Genomic DNA, 18999 nt, shown 5'->3' with positions numbered 1-18999 from the left:
AACTAGTCAAGCTGCACCCTAACATTGTCATAGCACAGAATAACTTACACCCAATGTAATTCCCCATTGCATTTCCTGTTATGACAATTCTAACTAGCAGGACAGATGCTCCTACCCTCCAGAGGTATTGGTACAGAGGAGGGACTTGCTTGGAGACTTCTCAGTATGGAATTCCAACCCCATGAAGTCTCACACATCCAACTCAAAAATGGGTAAAGAAACCTTATGGTCATTCATCAAAAAACGGATAAATCATTACTGCTGCATGTGGAGGGAGCAGCCGGAGCATAAAATATACTCTGAATCAGGAGTTGCAATGCACAACATGGGTTTTACCACCACTGACCAATGTTTCTTGGTGTGTCTTGTGTGGGGGGTGGTGTGTGGGGGTAAGGGGGAAACCGCTTTGGTCGCCTCCTCCACGGAGAGGCGACGTTTTCCATGTCACCTCCTTCGTGGCCAAACATAGAGGATCGGTGCGGCCTTTCCTGGAGACGTGCCCGGGGCTTCAGCAGCGCGGACTCAATCGTCACGGAGCCGGCGAGCCCTCGCCTGGGGGGGGGAGCGCTCCGTTCGTTGGCCCGCGGCAGCCTGAAGCTGCGGTCTGCAGAGCTGCAGCTGGCATGGTGTCCGGAGCCTGGGATCCCTCATTGGGGACCCCGGAGTTGCGGAACTCCGACCGCGGGCCCAAGGCCTACTTCTAACCGAGGGCGCGGCAGGGACTTACCATCCGGAGCAGGGTTCCTTGCCGGGGATCCTGGAGAGGTGCTCTGACCGCCGGCCCTGCGGTCTGCGGTGCTTCTGGCTGCGGAGCGAAGGGGACTTTAGATCTTCGACCGCCGGCCTGTGGACTGCACATCTTGAAGCCACAGTCTCTGGTGGGGAAGCACCGAACCTGGACTTACCTTGTCTGCACATCTGGACGCCCGCAGCGGCGACTGCGGAGGGTTGTGGTCCCGACCACGTGGGAAAATGGAGGAGGACTGACCAAACTTTGTGCCTTCCACCACAGTGATGAATGCTGTGGTGGATGTTTGTGTTAAATTTTTATTGTGTATTGTGTGTATTTTATTATACTGCTGCTGGCAAATTCATTTCACTGCACTTTATGTGCAAGTGATGAATAAAACTTGACTTGACTTGGCCATGTTCTGAAGTTCCCGAGCTGATAGTCTGTGTCAGCAACAGGTAACCAGCAATCATGTGGCGGCGCGACTCACGTTGCAGCGGCCCCTACAGCCTGTCTGTCTTTTTTTTAAATTTTTTGTCCAGTTAAATGTAGTTGTTCGTGTTTTTTAATACTGTTTTTAACTGTGTATATGTGGCGGGGGGGGGAGGGGGAAACTTTTAAAAATCTCTTCCCTGCACGGGAGACCCGACCTTTTTACAGTCGGGTCTCCGTTGTCGTTGGGGCCTAGCACCGTGGAGCGGCCTCCAGCCGGAACGACCTGGGGGCTCCAGTCGCGGAGCTGCGGACTTACCATCGTTGGGCTGGCAGGCCTCGGAGCGTGGGGAGTGGTGGTGGCTCGCTGCTGCGGCCCGACCCCAGAGCTCGGAGGCTCCAGCTGCAGACCAGTGGACTGGGACATCGGGAGCTCGCAGGTCCGGGTGGGAGACCGCTTATCGGAGCCCCCGCAATGCAACTTCTCAGGCCCGTGTCGCGGGGTTGGAACGACCCGGAGCGGGGCCGTACATCGCCCGGCGCGGCTTTAATGGCCGCGGGACATTCCAACGCCCGCCGGGGGCTCCAACATTGTGACATTTGGGCCTGGAGTGGGGCCGTACATCGCCCAGCGCGGCCTTAAATGGCCGTGGGACTTACCATCGCCCGCCTGGGGCTTCGACATCAGGAGAGAAATGGTGCAGAGGAGAGAAAAGACTTTGCCTTCCATCACAGTGAGGAGGAGATTCACTGTGATGGATGTTTGTGTAAATTGAATTGCTTGTATGTCTTGTAGGAATTGTCTTTGTTTGTATGGCTATGGAAACGGAGTTTCGTTTGAGCCTCACTGAGGTTCAAATGACATGTAATAAAATATTGTATATTGTGAACCAAGGGATCTACAGTGCCCTCCATAATGTTTTGGACAAAGAGCCATCATTTATTTATTTGCCTCTGTACTCCACAATTTGAGATTTGTAATAGAAAAAAAAAATCACATGTGGTTAAAATTCACATTGTCAGATTTTATTAAAGGCCATTTTCATAGATTTTGGTTGCACCATGTAGAAATGACAGCTGTGTTTATACATAGTCCCCCCATTTCAGGGCACCATAATGTTTGGGACACATGGCTTCACAGGCATTTGTAATTGCTCAGGTGTCTTTTTTCCTCCAGTCTTTCCATCACCTTTGGAAACTTTTATTGCTGTTTATCAACATCAGGACCAAAGTTGTGCCAATGAAAGTCAAAGAAGCCATTATGAGACTGCGAAACAAGAATAACACTGTTAGAGACATCAGCCAAACATTAGACTTACCAAAATCAACTGTTTGGAACATCATTAAGAAGAAATAGAGCACTGGTGAGTTTACTAATCGCAAAGGGACTGGCAGGCCACGGAAGGCCTCCACAGCTGATGACATAAGAATTCTCTCTATAATTAAAAAAAAATCCCCAAACACCTGTCCGAAAGATCAGAAACACTCTTCAGGTGTGAATTTGTCAATGACCACTGTGTGCAAAAGACTTCATGAACAGAAATACAGAGGCTACACTGCAAGATGCAAACCACTGGTTAGCCACAAAAATAGAATGGCCAAGTTACAGTTTGCCAAGACGTAACCAAAAGAGTAACCACAGTTCTGTAAAAAGGGCTTGTGGACAGATGAGATGAAGATGAACTTATATCCGAATGATGGCAAGAGCAAAGTATGGAGGAGAGAAGGAACTGCCCAAGATCCAAAGCATACCACCTCATCTGTGAAACACGGTGGTGGGGGTGTTATGGCCTGGGCAATTATGGCTGCTGAAGGTACTGGCTCACTTATCTTCATTGATGATACAGCTGCTGATGGTAGCAGCATAATGAATTCTGAAGTGCATAGACTCATCCTATCTACTCAAGTTCAAACAATTGCCTCAAAACTCATTGGCCTGTGGTTCATTCTACAGCAAGCCAATGATCCCAAACATACTGCTAAAGCAACAAAGGTTTTTCGAAGCCAAAATAATGGTCAATTCTTGACTGGCCAAGTCAATCTGAACCCAATTGAGCATGCCTTTTATATGCTGAAGAGAAAACTGAAGGGAACTAGCCCCCAAAACAAGCATAAGCTAAAGATGGTTGCAATACAGGCCTGGCAGAGCATCACCAGAGAAGACACCCAGCAACCGGAGATGTCCATGAATCGCAGACTTCAAGCAGTCATTGCAGGCAAAGGATATGCAATAAAATACTAAACATGACTTATTTTATTTACATGCTGACCGGCAGCATTGGTTCAGCAACTTGAGCACCCTGGAGAGGAAAAGACTACAAAAAGTAGTAAACACTGCCCAGTCCATCATCGGCTCTGACCTTCCTTCCATCGAGGGGATTTATCGCAGTCGCTGCCTCAAAAAGGCTGGCAGTATCATCAAAGACCCACACCATCCTGGCCACACATTCATCTCCCTGCTACCTTCAGGTAGAAGGTACAGGAGCCTGAAGACTGCAACAACCAGGTTCAGGAATAGCTACTTCCCCACAGCCATCAGGCTATTAAACCTGGCTTGGCCAAAACTGATTATTAATAACCCATTATCTGTTATTTGCACTTTATCAGTTTATTTATTCATGTGTGTATATATTTATATTATGGTATATGGACACACTGACCTGTTTTGTAGTAAATGCCTACTATGTTCTGTGCTGAAGCAAAGCAAGAATTTAATTGTCCTATAGAAACATAGAAAATAGGTGCAGGAGTAGGCAATTCGGCCCTTCGAGCCTGTACCGCCATTCAATATGATCATGGCTGATCATCCAACTCAGTATCTTGTACCTGCCTTCTCTCCATACCCCCTGATCCCTTTAGCCACAAGGGCCACAACTCCCTCTTAAATATAGCCAATGAACTGGCCTCAACTACCTTCTGTGGCAGAGAATTCCACAGATTCACGACACTCTGTGTGAAAAATGTTTTCCTCATCTCGGTCCTAAAAGATTTCTCCCTTATCCTTAAACTGTGACCCCTTGTTCTGGATCCTTAAACTGTGACCCCTTGTTCTGGACAGGAACACATGACAATAAACTCACTTGAACTTGAACTTGACATTGCTGTGTACCATACATTATGGCACCCTGAAATGGGGGGACACTATGTATAAACACTGCTGTAATTTCTACATGGTGAAACCAAAATGTATAAAAATGGCCTTTATTAAAATATGTGCACTTTAACCACAGGTGATTTTTTTTCTATTTCAAATCTCAAATTGTGGAGTATAGACGCAAATAAATAAATGATGGGTCTTTTGGCCCAAACATTATGGAGTGCAGTGTACCTGCCTGACTCTGTCCTCAATCTATCTTCATCAATGTTGGATCTTGCCCTTAATATCCAGAAATGCGAATAAGTATAATGAAGTGGCATCTGCCCACCAGTGCTCACTTTGAGTTTGCCTTGGAGAATTTGGGTCTGCCTCAACCCAGACTTGGTCCAAGCAGCTGAATTCTAGAGGTGGGCATGAGTGCCGATCATTCATAGTAAGGAAGCATTTGACTGAGAGGCCATTGAAAATTGAAGTTGTTTCGCATCAAACATTTCCCCACTCAATTAGCTAAAGTTATAACTCGCACAAAGAAATATGGTTGTGTTAATTGGAAGTTAATAATATTAGCCCAGGTTATTACAGCAGTTCTTCGGGCTATTGTGCTTGCTTGATCATTTTTCAGCTGCATTTTTTCATGATAAATCTTCCAACATGGTCAGGAAAGGGCAAGTTTGCTGATGTTTGTACAGTGTTCAATTCCTTTTATAACTTGTCAGAAAAATGAAGTAATCGTGTCTGCTTGCAGAGAAACTAAAACAACATTCAGAAGTGGTCTGATAAGTGGAAATTTATATTTGTGCCATGGTTGCTATGCAATGACTATCCAAGGCAATCAAGGGACTAACCATCTATTTTTGGTGTTCGGCAGCATAGCCATTGTTTAGCACCCATGATCATCATCCTGTGAATCATGGATGACCATTTGCATTGACACCAATTCTACCTGAGCTGTCAAAGGCAAAGCATTCTCTGACTGCTCTTGTAGTGACTTGCCTACAGACATCCTCATGCCTTTCCACCATCTGTAAAAATGATAAATATAATTACATGCAGTGAAGTGTAAGTTAATGAATGTAGGCAGGTTCATAGATTAAAAGGAATATACAATATATAGGAGGATACTGAATGGTGTGAAAAAACAGAGTCACGTGTTTATGTTCACAGATCTTTAAAAGTCAGTAGGTGGTTGAAAAGGGGTATGGAATTTTATATTTGCGATGCCAAGGTATAGAATTTAACTCGGGGAATCTGGGGATTGGGGAACTGTAAAAAACACTAAGGTCACAACAGTACTATTACCAAAGAAGATCGCATTGTGAGTACAGAAGTGATTTACAAAGATGTTGCCTGCACTATGAAGAAAGATTGGATTAAAGTATTTTCTATGAATGAAAAAGGATGCTGGGAAAGCAGGGGGTGGGGTCATTAATTGAGGAATATAAAAGGATGAGAGTCCTCGAGAGGAAATGGAAAGAGTTTTTTTCTTAGCAATGAGGTGGAAAATCAGTTCATGGGTTTGAGTAATTGGTGAAGGAATTACATGGGTCATGAGGAAAATGGTTTTCACCCTAATGCCCCTGTCCCACTTAGGAAACCTGAACGGAAACCTCTGGAGACTTTGCGCCCCACCCAAGGTTTCCGTGCGGTTCCCGGAGGTTTTTGTCAGTCTCCCTAATGGTCGAAAGTGGTTTCCGCTTCTTCTATGTTCCGGCGATTATTTCAAAAGATTCGGCGATTATTTCAAAAGATTCAAAACCGGCCGCGACTAAAAATAGGTTGCCGTTTTAAAAATAGGTAATTTTTTAGTCGAAGCCGGTTGCAATGGTAGTTGAAGGTGGTTTCCGGAGGTTGCAGATAGTGGAAGGTAAGACTTCCCTGGTGGAATAAAACTGGGTGAAAAAAAGGTTAATATTAACATAAGCATGTGAACTCTGCAACTATGATTGAGCATGCCCAGGAGTGACGGAGGTCACATGCTTATGTTAATATTAACCTTTTTTTCACCCAGTTTTATTCCACCAGGGACATCTTACCTTCCACTACCTTCCATTAGGGAAACTGACAAAAACCTCCGGGAACCGCCAGGAAACCTTGGGTGGGGCGCAAAATCTCCAGAGGTTTCCGTTCAGGTTTCCTAAGTGGGACAGGGGCATAAGGGTGGTGGGAGTCCAGAACTCACTGCTCAAAAGATTGGTACATGTAGAAACTTTCATCTCAGTTAAATAATACTTGGATGAGTACTTGAAGAGGCTTAGCTTAGTGCTGTGGGCCTGCTGCTGGAAGATGTAATTCAGTTTGCAAGCTCTTTTTCAGCAATCACAGACATGATCGTATCACAATACTATGGGAATATCTTCACCAGAAGAACTCCACCAGTTCAGGAAGATGAATTATCAAGTGCATCAGGAATGGGTTTGCCAGAAATACCACATCCTGAGAAAAGGAATAAAATAAATCGAGACAACAAGGTTTCTTTATACTCGGATTTCGCAATTTGGCTCGGCACCTATTACACCACTTCTAATCTTCTGTAATAGTGAATTAAGATATATGTTATTGAAGATATGATATCAGGATATCACGCATGGTTTAGTACGATACAGTTGAATATAAACCACAAGAATTGTTATGTCAGTATTGGATAAGTCTGGTAGCTAAATTCTTATGGAAAACTTTAATACATTCAGGCAGTGTAATAAATGTACTTGTGTAATCAACCAACATCCAGCACTGAGCAATAATAAATTATCCACAATGATCAAAAGTTTCTCACACTTTACATTTTGGTCTACTATTTTACCAATAAAAACATAAGATTAAAATACATGTTAACATCAAATTTGACTCTCCTGTATCTTTAATCCCTCGGTTAATTTACTGATTCAAAATACCATTAAGATATAGATACAAGGAACTGCACATGCTGCTTTACAAAAAAAGACAAAGTGCTGGAGTAACTCAGTCGGTCAGGCATCATCCTTAGTGAACATGGATAGGTGAGGTATCGGGTCGGAATCTCCTTCATCCATGAAGAACATGGATGGGCAATGCTTCTGATCAGGGGAGCTCCAGCACTTTGTGTCGAAATACCATTAATCCCATCTGACTTCCAGTTTGGTTTCCATGCCCATTGTGCTGACTGCATTTTCATTTGGAGAGGATCAAACTATTGGGTCAGATCACACAAGCAGCTGGATGATTGTTCAGTGTACAACCCCTAGCTGACTCGTGCGTGCATTCTTGTCTTCCACAATGCACAATGCAGTGCTGAGGTGCATGCATTTGACTTCCCAATCTGTTCTAGGTTTTATAAAGTGTTTTAGTTTAGTTAAGAGATACAGCGCAGAAACAGGCCCTTTGGCCCACCAGCTATCCCCGCACATTAACACTATCCTACACACATTAGGGATAATTTACATTTAAACCAAGCCAATTAACCTACAAACCTGTATGACATTGGAGTGTGGGAGGAAACCAAATATCTCGGAGAAAACTCTCGCAGTCCCGGGGAGAAGGTACAAACTCCGTACAAACAGCACCCATAGTCGGGATTGAACCCTGGTCTTAGGTGTTGCAAGGCAGCAAGTCTACCGCTGTGCTACCGTGCTGCCACTGTGTTTGGGTTTGGTTTTGGTTTATTGAGCTGAGAGACTAAATACCCTTTGCATCTGGTTGCTTAGCTTTAGCAGATCCCTATTCATTAATATCAAAAGTTAAATGTTTTAAAATTGATTTATTTTACATTTTTTCCCCAATTGTTTCTTAATTTCTCTAATCATCCGTGAGAAAGCGATCCACATCATGCAGCGTAGTTGCCACACTAACAGCTCTACTTTGCTGGACACGACAGCAGTGGACTGGGAAATGTATCCTCAGTATGACCAAGGAGCTAATAGGGAGGGGTTCGGCAAATGGGTCCGTCTTACTCTTAACTCATTAATCAGGGATCAAATTTGTTTCATGTTGTTTAATTGCCTAAAATTTCTAATATCAAATAATGGCAATACGGAGAAAGTTTTGAGTCAAAGTATGGAACTTCCTGTACCAGAAGAAAATTTGTCAACAGGTTTCACTTGCATCTCTTAAATAATGAGGCTATAAGAAAGCAAAAAAACGGTGATTTAAAAATATGTCGGCATACTCTCATTAAAAACAGATTTTAAATTTGCCTGATTCACCTTTTTTGATTTTATTCAGCTGCATCGCAATGTGTAGTCTTGGAATTTGGATTAGTGAAGAACTGGTGCAGTGCACAAACCATGGTCAGGTCCAAGATGCACTCAATGTTTTAGGTGTGACGCTTAAGGTAATAAATAATTTTCTCTGCTTAATTAAAAAAAATTAAAACCAAAACAAAATAACTTTTGTCTATTGCTTTTGTAATGGATTAAAATACAATTTACTTTTAGAAACCCAGGTCAATTCAGTGGAACAAAAATCTTGAGTCTTTTTTTCTTAATTCCCCCAACCTGTATCTTTTACCGGTTACTTTGAATCCTTTGGCCCTTGAACTATCTGCAAGTGGAAATAGCTTCCCTTTCTAAGCCTGTCATGACCTTGTACATCTCTATAAAAAAAACTCCACTCTGCCTTTGTTTCCTTAAGGAGAACAATACCATCTTATCCAGTATGATCTAGTAGTTAAATTTCCACCTCCCTGGAATCATTCTCGTAAATTATACCTGCACCTGGTTGGGAGCCTTCAGTCCTTTTGGGTATGATATCCAGAATTGATAACAACAATGTGGCAGTTTTTCATAAAGGTTCATTGCTTTTAGCTTTGTGTGTTTGTGAAGCAAATAATCCAATACACTTTACTAACCTGTTTTCTCTATTTCCTGTCAGATGTCATTTTATTCTCATTTGCTGTATTTCCCTGTCATTGTCTCTCTTTTCCTCTTAATTTATTATAATCAACCTGCTTCTTACTTAAATTATTTATTTGGCAGGCATCATACTTTGCTAATTCTCATTTTCACTACAAAACACAAAATGCTGGAATAACTCGGCAGGTCAGGCAGCATCTCTGGAGAGAAGGTTTGGGGTCCTTCTTCAGAAGCTGAGTTACTCCAGCACTTTATGTATTTTTATTGTCAACCAGCATCTGAAGTTCCTGGTATCTCATGTTCATCATGTCATCCATCTCTGTCACACGCTTTCTGCCATACCTTTCCACCTTCCGGGAGTTTGATTTCATCTTTTTTTAAAAGACATCTTAAACCGTATTTTGATCACTGCGTTGAATGTCCATTTGTTTGGTTTGGCATTTGATTGGCTTCATTGACTTAAAGCTTACTACATTAAAGGTAATATAGAAAATGCACTTTGTATTAATATAAGCAGAGCCTCTATTTGAAAATTAAATATTTTTTAAGAGCAATATCACCTTTAATTGAGTTATTGTACAACTGTCATGACAAATGCCAAAGGCCTCAATTAAAAAAAAATATATACCATTGTTTTAAGAAGACTTGCTTTCTTTTGATCAAGTCCTAAGTTTATATACATTATAGTTTTAGTTAGATGTTTAAATGTGGAGCTTCAGATGTGCCTATAAATAAATGTTGGCACTTGAGAAATAATACTTAAGATTTATAAACTGTTGGTGTTTTCTCCTTTAAGTTGCAGATACAAAACTTGAAAAAAATTCAGTGGAATTTTTGCAGTGAATAACAATTTTATTATTTCCGATACAAATGACTTTATATAATGTTAGCATATGGCTTTATATACTTTGGAACGGAGAAAAATCTGTGAACATGTTTCTTGGCGAATAGCATTAGAAAGGAAAGACTATTTTAGTATTTAATTAACTATTTCTGTACGTTGATGTATGCAAATGTATGTAGTAATTCACTGCATATAAATACGCAAACAACAAACGTTTTCAGAAAATTCATATTGCAACATGCATCCTTTAGCCATAATGATTTGTTGAAAGAAAGTGTTTATAAATTACATGGATAACGCACAGTAGAGTAATAAATAATTCTTTAAAAAATTCTGACGGTATCAATATTTCCTTTTGAACCTGCTCTGCCAATCCATGATGTCATGACCGATCTTGCTCCAGTCCACCTTTCCACCCATGCTCATATTCGTAGTTAATTAATATCAATTAGTTGATACTTAAGTGCACAAAGAAAGCATTGTCAGTGTATAGTACACGCTTCTGCAGTGCAGTGCAACAAGAAATGATATAACTGATTTATTGTAACTAGGCTCTTGCAAAACTGGTTTAATAGAAGGCATCCTTTTTTTTAAATTACGTGTTACCATACAAAAAGTAAATATTTGCTCATGGAGGCTTGTGCTGTAAAGGCTGTGCAAAATATCCTTGATGAGCAAGTGACCGTCATTGATAGACAACAGTCCTTTACAAACCAGCTGATGACAATTGTCACAGTTGAAAATTGCATCCACTTCATGGACTGTGGTATTACTTAGCCTCCTGATGGGCAGAGAGAGTTCTTTGATTGTGCATTAGAAGATTCTAAGAGGCTAACAATATGTAGGAATTAATGCAAAGACACAAAGAACTAGGAGCCCTTGATGTTTGAGAATGACATATATATAATTGATGTCTCCAGCTCTAATCAGCTGAGCCATGACAAGCATTACATGATGTTCAATTATGAAGCCATTTACTTTAGAAGAATATTAATTTGGGCGACAGTATACCTGTTTCATCAGTACAAATTTATCTGATAACATTTCCTATTTTACTTTTGGCTAGTATAAAAATTATAAAAGTATTGATTACTGTTTTTTTTATTAATCCACTGTGAAATCTCCTATATTTTCTTCATCTTCTGATGAACTTCCCAAAGCATCTCACAAATTTATTAAGTAATTATTTAGTAAATATGTTACGGTTAGATTGTGGTAGTAAGAGACTGTTTTTATAGTTGTTATTTATATTTTCAATGAAGTGGTTTGTCTTTAGTTTTCCAATAAAGTGGTTGCTGAAGTGGCTTGTGACATGCTGAAGCTGTTAGTTACACATATGGAAAAGCTTAAGAAGTATGAATCGCAGCTCCCCAAAAAAGTTGCTGAGGTAAATTGCTTTCGTTCAAAGTAGTTTGAGTGTGAAAATCAAATTATCCTTTTCTGCTATTGAAATTGATAAAAATGTGTGTTAAACAAATGTATTTTGTGTGCTTTAATAGAACTGAACAATATTTTTCAACACAGATTCTCGTTGCCACGATTGCATTTCTCCTGCCCAGTGCAGAACACTCATTTGTTGATGCAGATAAAAGGGTGAGCATTAGGTTCTATGTTGCCCCTTTTCATTGGCATAACAACATGGCAACACAACAATGAAACTAATGTAGAACACGGCATTGTATTTCCCTTCTAGTTAATAGTATCTCTACTGCTTTGTCTCTTGGATTGGTGTATGGCAATGTCTGTTGATGCCTTGTTGGAACCTATTAGTGCAACTTTGATGGAAGACCAATTGGCACGCCGAGCACCATTATTAGACTATATCTACAGGGTATGTATGTCTTTGTCTAATAATTTAAAACTGGTTTAGTGTGGAAATGTCAAAGAACTCGAGGACATAGCATTAAGGTGAGATGGGCAAACTTTAAAGAAGGTACACAAAAAAGCTGGAGAAACTCAGCGGGTGCAGCAGCATCTATGGAGCGAAGGAAAAAGGCAAAGTTTCGGGCCGAAACCCTTCTTCAGACCCGAAACGTTGCCTTTTTCCTTCGCTCCATAGATGCTGCTGCACCCGCTGAGTTTCTCCAGCTTTTTTGTGTACCTTCGATTTTCCAGCATCTGCAGTTCCTTCTTAAACAAAAAGTTTAAAGAAGTGTTTTTTACACCGTGGTGGGTGCCTGGAATGCTCAGCAGGGCTTGTGGTGGATACAGATACGATATTGTCATCTAAGAGGCTTTTGGACAGGCACATTGATATGTAGGGAATTAAAGGACAAGTATCATTTGCAGGAAAAGGCGATTGGCTTCATGTTCGGCATGGACATTGTGGGCCAAAGGACCTGGCCCCATGCTGTACTATTCTATATTCTCTGTTAACTTTCATTACTGTAGGCCACTTAAGTCTTCTATCAAATATGAATTTATTGAAGGGTGCCATTTTCATTAGGCATACAATTATGTTGTAATAAATCATAATTTGGTCATCTATGTCACATTACTTTACTTTATCAGTCTGAAGAAGGGTCTTGACCCAAAATGTCGCCTATTTCCTTCGCTCCATAGATGCTGCCTCACCCGCAGAGTTTCTCCAGCAGTTTTGTCTACCTTACTTTATTTGGAATGTCTTTACACTGAAGTAGGGTGGCATAGAGCAGTGGGGAATTGGAAGGCAGTTAAGATGGAGGATGAAGATGTGCTGGGTAGAGGGATGATTAGTTTAGATACAATACAGAATCATTGCCAGCAAAAACAGCCGCACGGTGGCGCAGCAGTAGAGTTGCTGCCTTACAGCGAATGCAGCGCCGGAGACCCGGGTACGATCCCGACTACGGATGCTGTCTGTACGGAGTTTGTACGTTCGCCCCGTGATTGCGTGGGTTTTCCCCAAGATCTTCGGTTTCCTCCCACACTCCAAAGACATACCGGCCTGGTAAATGTGATAATTTAGGGGAGTGATAATATGCGGGGATCGTTGGTCGGCGCGGACCCGGTGGGCCGATGGGCCTGTTCCCGTGCTGTATTTCTGAATTTATAAAATGTCGGCGGCGCGGGCACATCGCGACGCCCTGTGTCTCCCAAAAATGGGAAAAATAGCGACGATTCCCCTTGTATCCATTTCGTACAGCCGACAGGAACTTCTGGACTTCGGTTCCTGCGGCTGCAACAACTTTTTGGGCGATCTCCATCTTCCGTCTTAGCTCATCAGAGCAACAGAGCACCCGACTGGAGACCGCCAGGTGAGCCGCGGGGTTGGAGACCGCCACCCGACCCGCGGTCCTCAACCGACCCGCGGAGCTCAACCGACCCGCGGGGCTGGAGAACACCACCCGACCCGCGGGGCTGGAAAACGCCAGGTGAGCCCCGGGGCTGGAGAACGCCACCCGACTTGTGGAGCTGGAGTACGCCACCCGACCCGTGGAGCTCACCTGACCCGCGGAGCTGGAAAACGCCACCCGACCTGCGGAGCTGGAAAACACCACCCGTCCCGTGGAGCTCACCTGACCCGCGGAGCTGGAGAACGCCACCCGACCCGTGGAGCTCACCTGACCCGCGGAGCTGGAGAACGCCACCCGACCCGTGGAGCTCACCTGACCCGCGGAGCTGGAGACCGCCACCCGACCCGTGGAGCTCACCCGACCCGTGGAGCTGGAGAACGCCACCCGACCCGTGGAGCTCACCTGACCCGCGGAGCTGGAAAACGCCACCCGACCTGGGGAGCTGGAAAACACCACCCGTCCCGTGGAGCTCACCTGACCCGCGGAGCTGGAGACCGCCACCCGACCCGTGGAGCTCACCCGACCCGTGGAGCTGGAGAACGCCAGGTGAGCCCCGGGGCTCGAGACCATCAGCAGAGCTGCGGGGCTGTAGAACGCCTGCGGAGCCACGGAGACGCAGACGCAGCGCAATGGAGCGGTAGAACACCAGCGCGCACCAAGCCAGCTCGGCCGACCAGAAGCACCAACAGACGGCGACGCGTACGAAAGCACCGCCGGGGACGCAGAGGTGGGTTAAAGGCCAGGTTAGAGCTAGCCCCACACAGGGTGGCGATTCCTAGCCTTTTCCTCGCCAACGTGCACTCACTGGCAAACAAAATGGACGAACTCCGGCTAAGGATCACCTCCCACAACTGGATCAAGGACTGCAACATCCTGATCTTCACGGAAACTTGGCTCAACACCGACGTTCCTGACAGCGCCATCCAGCTAACGGGGCGTCATTTACTCCGAGCGGACAGGACATCAGACTCCAGTAAGACCAGAGGTGGGGGTCTGTGCATTTATGTAAATAAAGCATGGTGCACGGACTCCACCATCATCGAGAGTCACTGCTCAGCTAACCTTGAGTTCCTCTTGGTTAGATGCAGACCGTTCTATCTGCCCAGAGAGTTCACCTCCACTGTTGTGACTGCAGCCTATATCCCTCCTGATGCTAATGCCAAGCTTGCAATGAAAGAGCTGCATACTTCCATTAGCAATCAACAGACGCACAACCCCGAGGCAGCCTTCATTGTTGCGGGTGACTTCAATCACTCTAACCTGAAGACTACTTCCCAAATTCCACCAACATGTCTCCTTCCCCACTAGAGTAGACAAGACACTGGACAAAGTCTACACCAACATGGCTGAAGCTTACAAAGCCATCCCCCTCCCCCACCTTGGTCAGTCTGATCACGTCTCATTGTTCCTGCTCCCTAAGTACTCCCCACTCATCAGACGGGTTCAACCAACTGTGAGGACAGTTAAAGTCTGGTCAGAGGAAGCGGACTTCACACTTCAGCAGTGTTTTGGAAACACTGACTGGAAGGTGTTTGCAGCCCAGGCCACCCTTGACTCCCACACGGACATTGATTCCTACACATCCTCTATTCTGGACTTTATAAACTCCACCATCAATAGTGTCACCTCCCTCAAACAGGTGACCATATTCCCGAATCAGAAGCCATGGATGAACTGCGAGGTCAGGCTACTGCTGAAAGCACGGGACACCGCTTTCAGGTCAGGCGATGCTCGAGCCTACAGCTCATCCAGGGCTAACCTGAAGAGGGGCATCAAGAAGGCCAAGCACTGCCATAAGCTCAGGATTGAGGAGCACTTCAACAACAACTCCGACCCCCGACGCATGTGGCAAGGCATCCAGGCCATCACGGACTATAGACCCTCCAACACCACCCCCACATTCAGCGACGCCTCCTTCCTTGAGGAGCTTAATCACTTCTATGGCTGCTTCGACAGGGACAATCTAGAGACAGCCATCAAGGCTGTGCTCCCTGCCGATCACCAACCCCTCACACTCACCCCCTACGACGTATACGTGGCACTGAGTAGGACTAATGCACGTAAGGCTGCTGGCCCTGACGGCATCCCCGGGCGCGTGCTCAGGGCCTGTGCTGCGCAGCTGACAGACGTCTGGACTGACATCTTCAACCTGTCACTTGCCCAAGCAGTTGTCCCCACGTGCCTTAAAACCACCTCCATCGTGCCAGTGCCAAAACACTCCACTGCGGCAAGCCTCAACGACTTCCGCCCAGTTGCACTTACCCCCATCATCACCAAGTGCTTCGAGAGGCTGGTCCTGGCACACCTCAAAAGCTGCCTACCCCCCACACTGGATCCCTATCAGTTTGCCTACCGCAAGAACAGGAGTACGGAGGATGCCATCTCAACGGCACTTCACTCCGCCCTCTCCCACCTCGACAACAGAGATACTTACGTAAGAATGCTGTTCATCGATTACAGCTCAGCATTCAACACCATTATACCATCTAAACTGATCACCAAACTCGGTAACCTGGGCATCGATCCCTCCCTCTGCAACTGGATACTGGACTTTCTAACCAACAGACCACAGTCTGTTAGGTTAGACAAGCACACCTCTTCAACCCTCACCCTGAACACCGGCGTTCCACAGGGCTGTGTGCTGAGCCCCCTCCTCTACTCCCTCGTCACCTATGACTGCACACCTGTACATGGTACTAACACCATCATCAAGTATGCAGATGATACAACGGTGATTGGCCTCATCAGCAACAACGATGAGTCGGCCTACAGGGAGGAGGTCCAGCAGCATGGTGCGCTAACAACAACCTGGCCCTTAACTCCAAGAAGACCAAGGAGCTCATTGTAGACTTCAGGAAGTCCAGGGGCGGCACGCACACCCCCATCCACTTTAACGGGACGGAGGTGGAACGTGTTTCTAGCTTCAGGTTCCTGGGTGTTAACATCTCCGATGACCTCTCTTGGACCCACAATACCTCAACTCTGATCAAGAAGGCTCACCAGCGTCTCTTCTTCCTGAGGAGACTGAAGAAGGTCCATCTGTCTCCTCAGATCCTGGTGAACTTCTACCGCTGCACCATCGAGAGCATCCTTACCAACTGTATCACAGTATGGTATGGCAACTGCTCTGTCTCCGACCGGAAGGCATTGCAGAGGGTGGTGAAAATTGCCCAACGCATCACCGGTTCCTCGCTCCCCTCCATTGAGTCTGTCCAAAGCAAGCGTTGTCTGCGGAGGGCGCTCAGCATCGCCAAGGACTGCTCTCACCCCAACCATGGACTGTTTACCCTCCTACCATCCGGGAGGCGCTACCTACAGGTCTCTCCGTTGCCGGACCAGCAGGTCCAGGAACAGCTTCTTCCCGGCGGCTGTCACTCTACTCAACAACGTACCTCGGTGACTGCCAATCACCCCCCCCCCCCCCCCCCCCCCCCCGGACACTCCTCCCACAGGAAAAACACTATGTCTGTATATATAGCTTATATATATATAGTACATAGCTTTCATAGCAAAAGGATTTGAGTATAGGAGCAGGGAGGTTCTACTGCAGTTGTACAGGGTCTTGGTGAGACCACACCTGGAGTATTGCGTACAGTTTTGGTCTCCAAATCTGAGGAAGGACATTATTGCCATAGAGGGGGTGCAGAGAAGGTTCACCAGACTGATTCCTGGGATGTCAGGACTGTCTTATGAAGAAAGACTGGATAGACTTGGTTTATACTCTCTAGAATTTAGGAGATTGAGAGGGGATCTAATAGAAACTTACAAAATTCTTAAGGGGTTGGACAGGCTAGATGCAGGAAGATTGCTCCCGATGTTGGAGAAGTCCAGGACAAGGGGTCACAGCTTAAGGATAAGGGGGAAATCCTTTAAAACCGAGATGAGAAGAACTTTTTTCACCCAGAGAGTGGTGAATCTCTGGAACTCTCTGCCACAGAGGGTAGTCGAGGCCAGTTCATTGGCTATATTTAAGAGGGAGTTAGATGTGGCCCTTGTGGCTAAAGGGATCAGAGGGTATGGAGAGAAGGCAGGTACGGGATACTGAGTTGGATGATCAGCCATGATCATATTGAATGGCGGTGCAGGCTCGAAGGGCCGAATGGCCTACTCCTGCACCTAATTTCTATGTTTCTATATGCTAATGTAAATATTTATTCAAATTATATGTTATGTCGCTCTTCCAGGGAGATGCTAAATGCATTTCGTTGTCTCTGTACTGTACACGGACAATGACAATTAAAGTTGAATCTGAATCTGAATTAAACTAAACTAAATTATTATTTAAAAAGTGAAGGCAGTGGCAATTCTAATACTGTCGTTAAGCCTTGACAGAGGTAATTTCTATACTGTGGCAAAGCAGCAGCCGCCTTTGTTGGATTCCATTAATATGTGCCTGCTAGATATTATAAATCACAGTGAATTTAATGTTATTAACAAGTTAATCCATTAACCTAGCTCAATGAGTGGGACATTTTCGAATATATTTACCATTAACAAGTCTATGATTGAATGTATTTTTATTTGGCATAATAAAATAATATGATTTTCAAAAGATTTATTTTCTGTTCACACTGTTGATCACATTCACCTTTGCATGCGATCACGACAATTTTTGCTGCCATTTTTGCTGCCATTTTAACTGTCAGCTTCCACAATGCAATAAAAAAATTCTGGCCATTAAATGCCTTTCTAGTCCAATTGCTCCCAAATTCTGTGGATTGTGTTGTTACACGTGAGCCTTGTCGCCACCCTATTTTACGCATTTTAGACTAACTCATTGAAGGAAAATACTTGCATTGCACTTACCCCATGCGCATGTTCACTTAACTGAAACATTGAGCAGGGCTTGCATATTCTTGATTAATCGGATAATTTTCTCTCTTAACTATAGGTCCACCTCACTGTACGCAACTCCACAAATTTTGGTGTCAACTGCATACTTTCTAATCATCCATCTCCATTTATGTCCAATTCGTTTATAAATATCACAAACAACAAACATTTGGCTATGTCTTTTGCAAAATCATGACAAGAATTTGCATACTTGGTAAATGCATCCTGGAGCAAGTTATTTTCCTTGTCTCAGCATGTCTACGGTCAGGGAGACTTAATGAAGAGATGTCATCTCGAAGAACTCACAAGATTAGCACCGTCTATATTTACAGGAGGGACTAAAGTTTAAAAGGTCTTGGTCCATGACTGGGCAATGAATTATCCAAGAGGAAATCATGCGGTGGTTACATATCAGACTATCTCCAAATCTACATGACAATCTTTTTCATTGAGCAGTGATTTTTATTTGTGACACTATGCTGTACCAGCACCTCTAAATAGTTGAAAACTGAATTTCAAAATGTTTACATATTTGAATATTACAAAAAGATTGCTAATGTTAAAAAATATATAATGTATCAATTATGTTAAACTGTCATGCCCATAAACAACTTAAGCACCTTATTGGCCGCAGGCACCAAGAGTAAGGAAGAGTGTGTGCACCGGCACCATTTTGTATACCAAAAGAAACACTGGCTGTAATGTTTCTGAATATGCGGTTAATATAGTGAATATGTTAAATAGATTTAGTCTCTTTTTTTGCACTGGAAAGCCTGAACCCATTTAAAAAGGGCAGTTATAGCTGTGAGAGGAGATTTTTATTCAATTAGCTTATCTAGATTCAAACCAAAAACCCAATGATGAAATTATATAATCAGCAAGACTCCAGTGAGTGATGCCACTAATATTTTTCAACAATGGTTCATGTAGCTAGTTCTAAGTGGTTATGTAAAACCGCTTCA

At 44.2% G+C, this 18999-nt stretch overlaps 1 protein-coding gene across 4 annotated transcripts in view; it reads left to right on the top strand.

Annotated features, from left to right (window-relative positions):
• ralgapa2 (Ral GTPase activating protein catalytic subunit alpha 2) overlaps positions 1-18999 on the top strand; it is a 462100-nt gene that overhangs the window by 272682 nt on the left and 170419 nt on the right. For all 4 annotated transcript variants that reach the window (XM_033026192.1, XM_033026194.1, XM_033026193.1 and 1 more), the window contains 4 exons: positions 8457-8565; positions 11206-11316; positions 11454-11522; positions 11623-11760. In XM_033026192.1, coding sequence (XP_032882083.1) covers positions 8457-8565; positions 11206-11316; positions 11454-11522; positions 11623-11760 — 427 coding nt within the window. The remainder of the gene's footprint in view (positions 1-8456; positions 8566-11205; positions 11317-11453; positions 11523-11622; positions 11761-18999) is intronic.

This window comes from Amblyraja radiata, chromosome 8 (genome assembly GCF_010909765.2).
Source record: "Amblyraja radiata isolate CabotCenter1 chromosome 8, sAmbRad1.1.pri, whole genome shotgun sequence".
Classification (NCBI taxonomy): domain Eukaryota; kingdom Metazoa; phylum Chordata; class Chondrichthyes; order Rajiformes; family Rajidae; genus Amblyraja; species Amblyraja radiata.
This window is presented reverse-complemented; position numbering and strand designations above follow the sequence as displayed.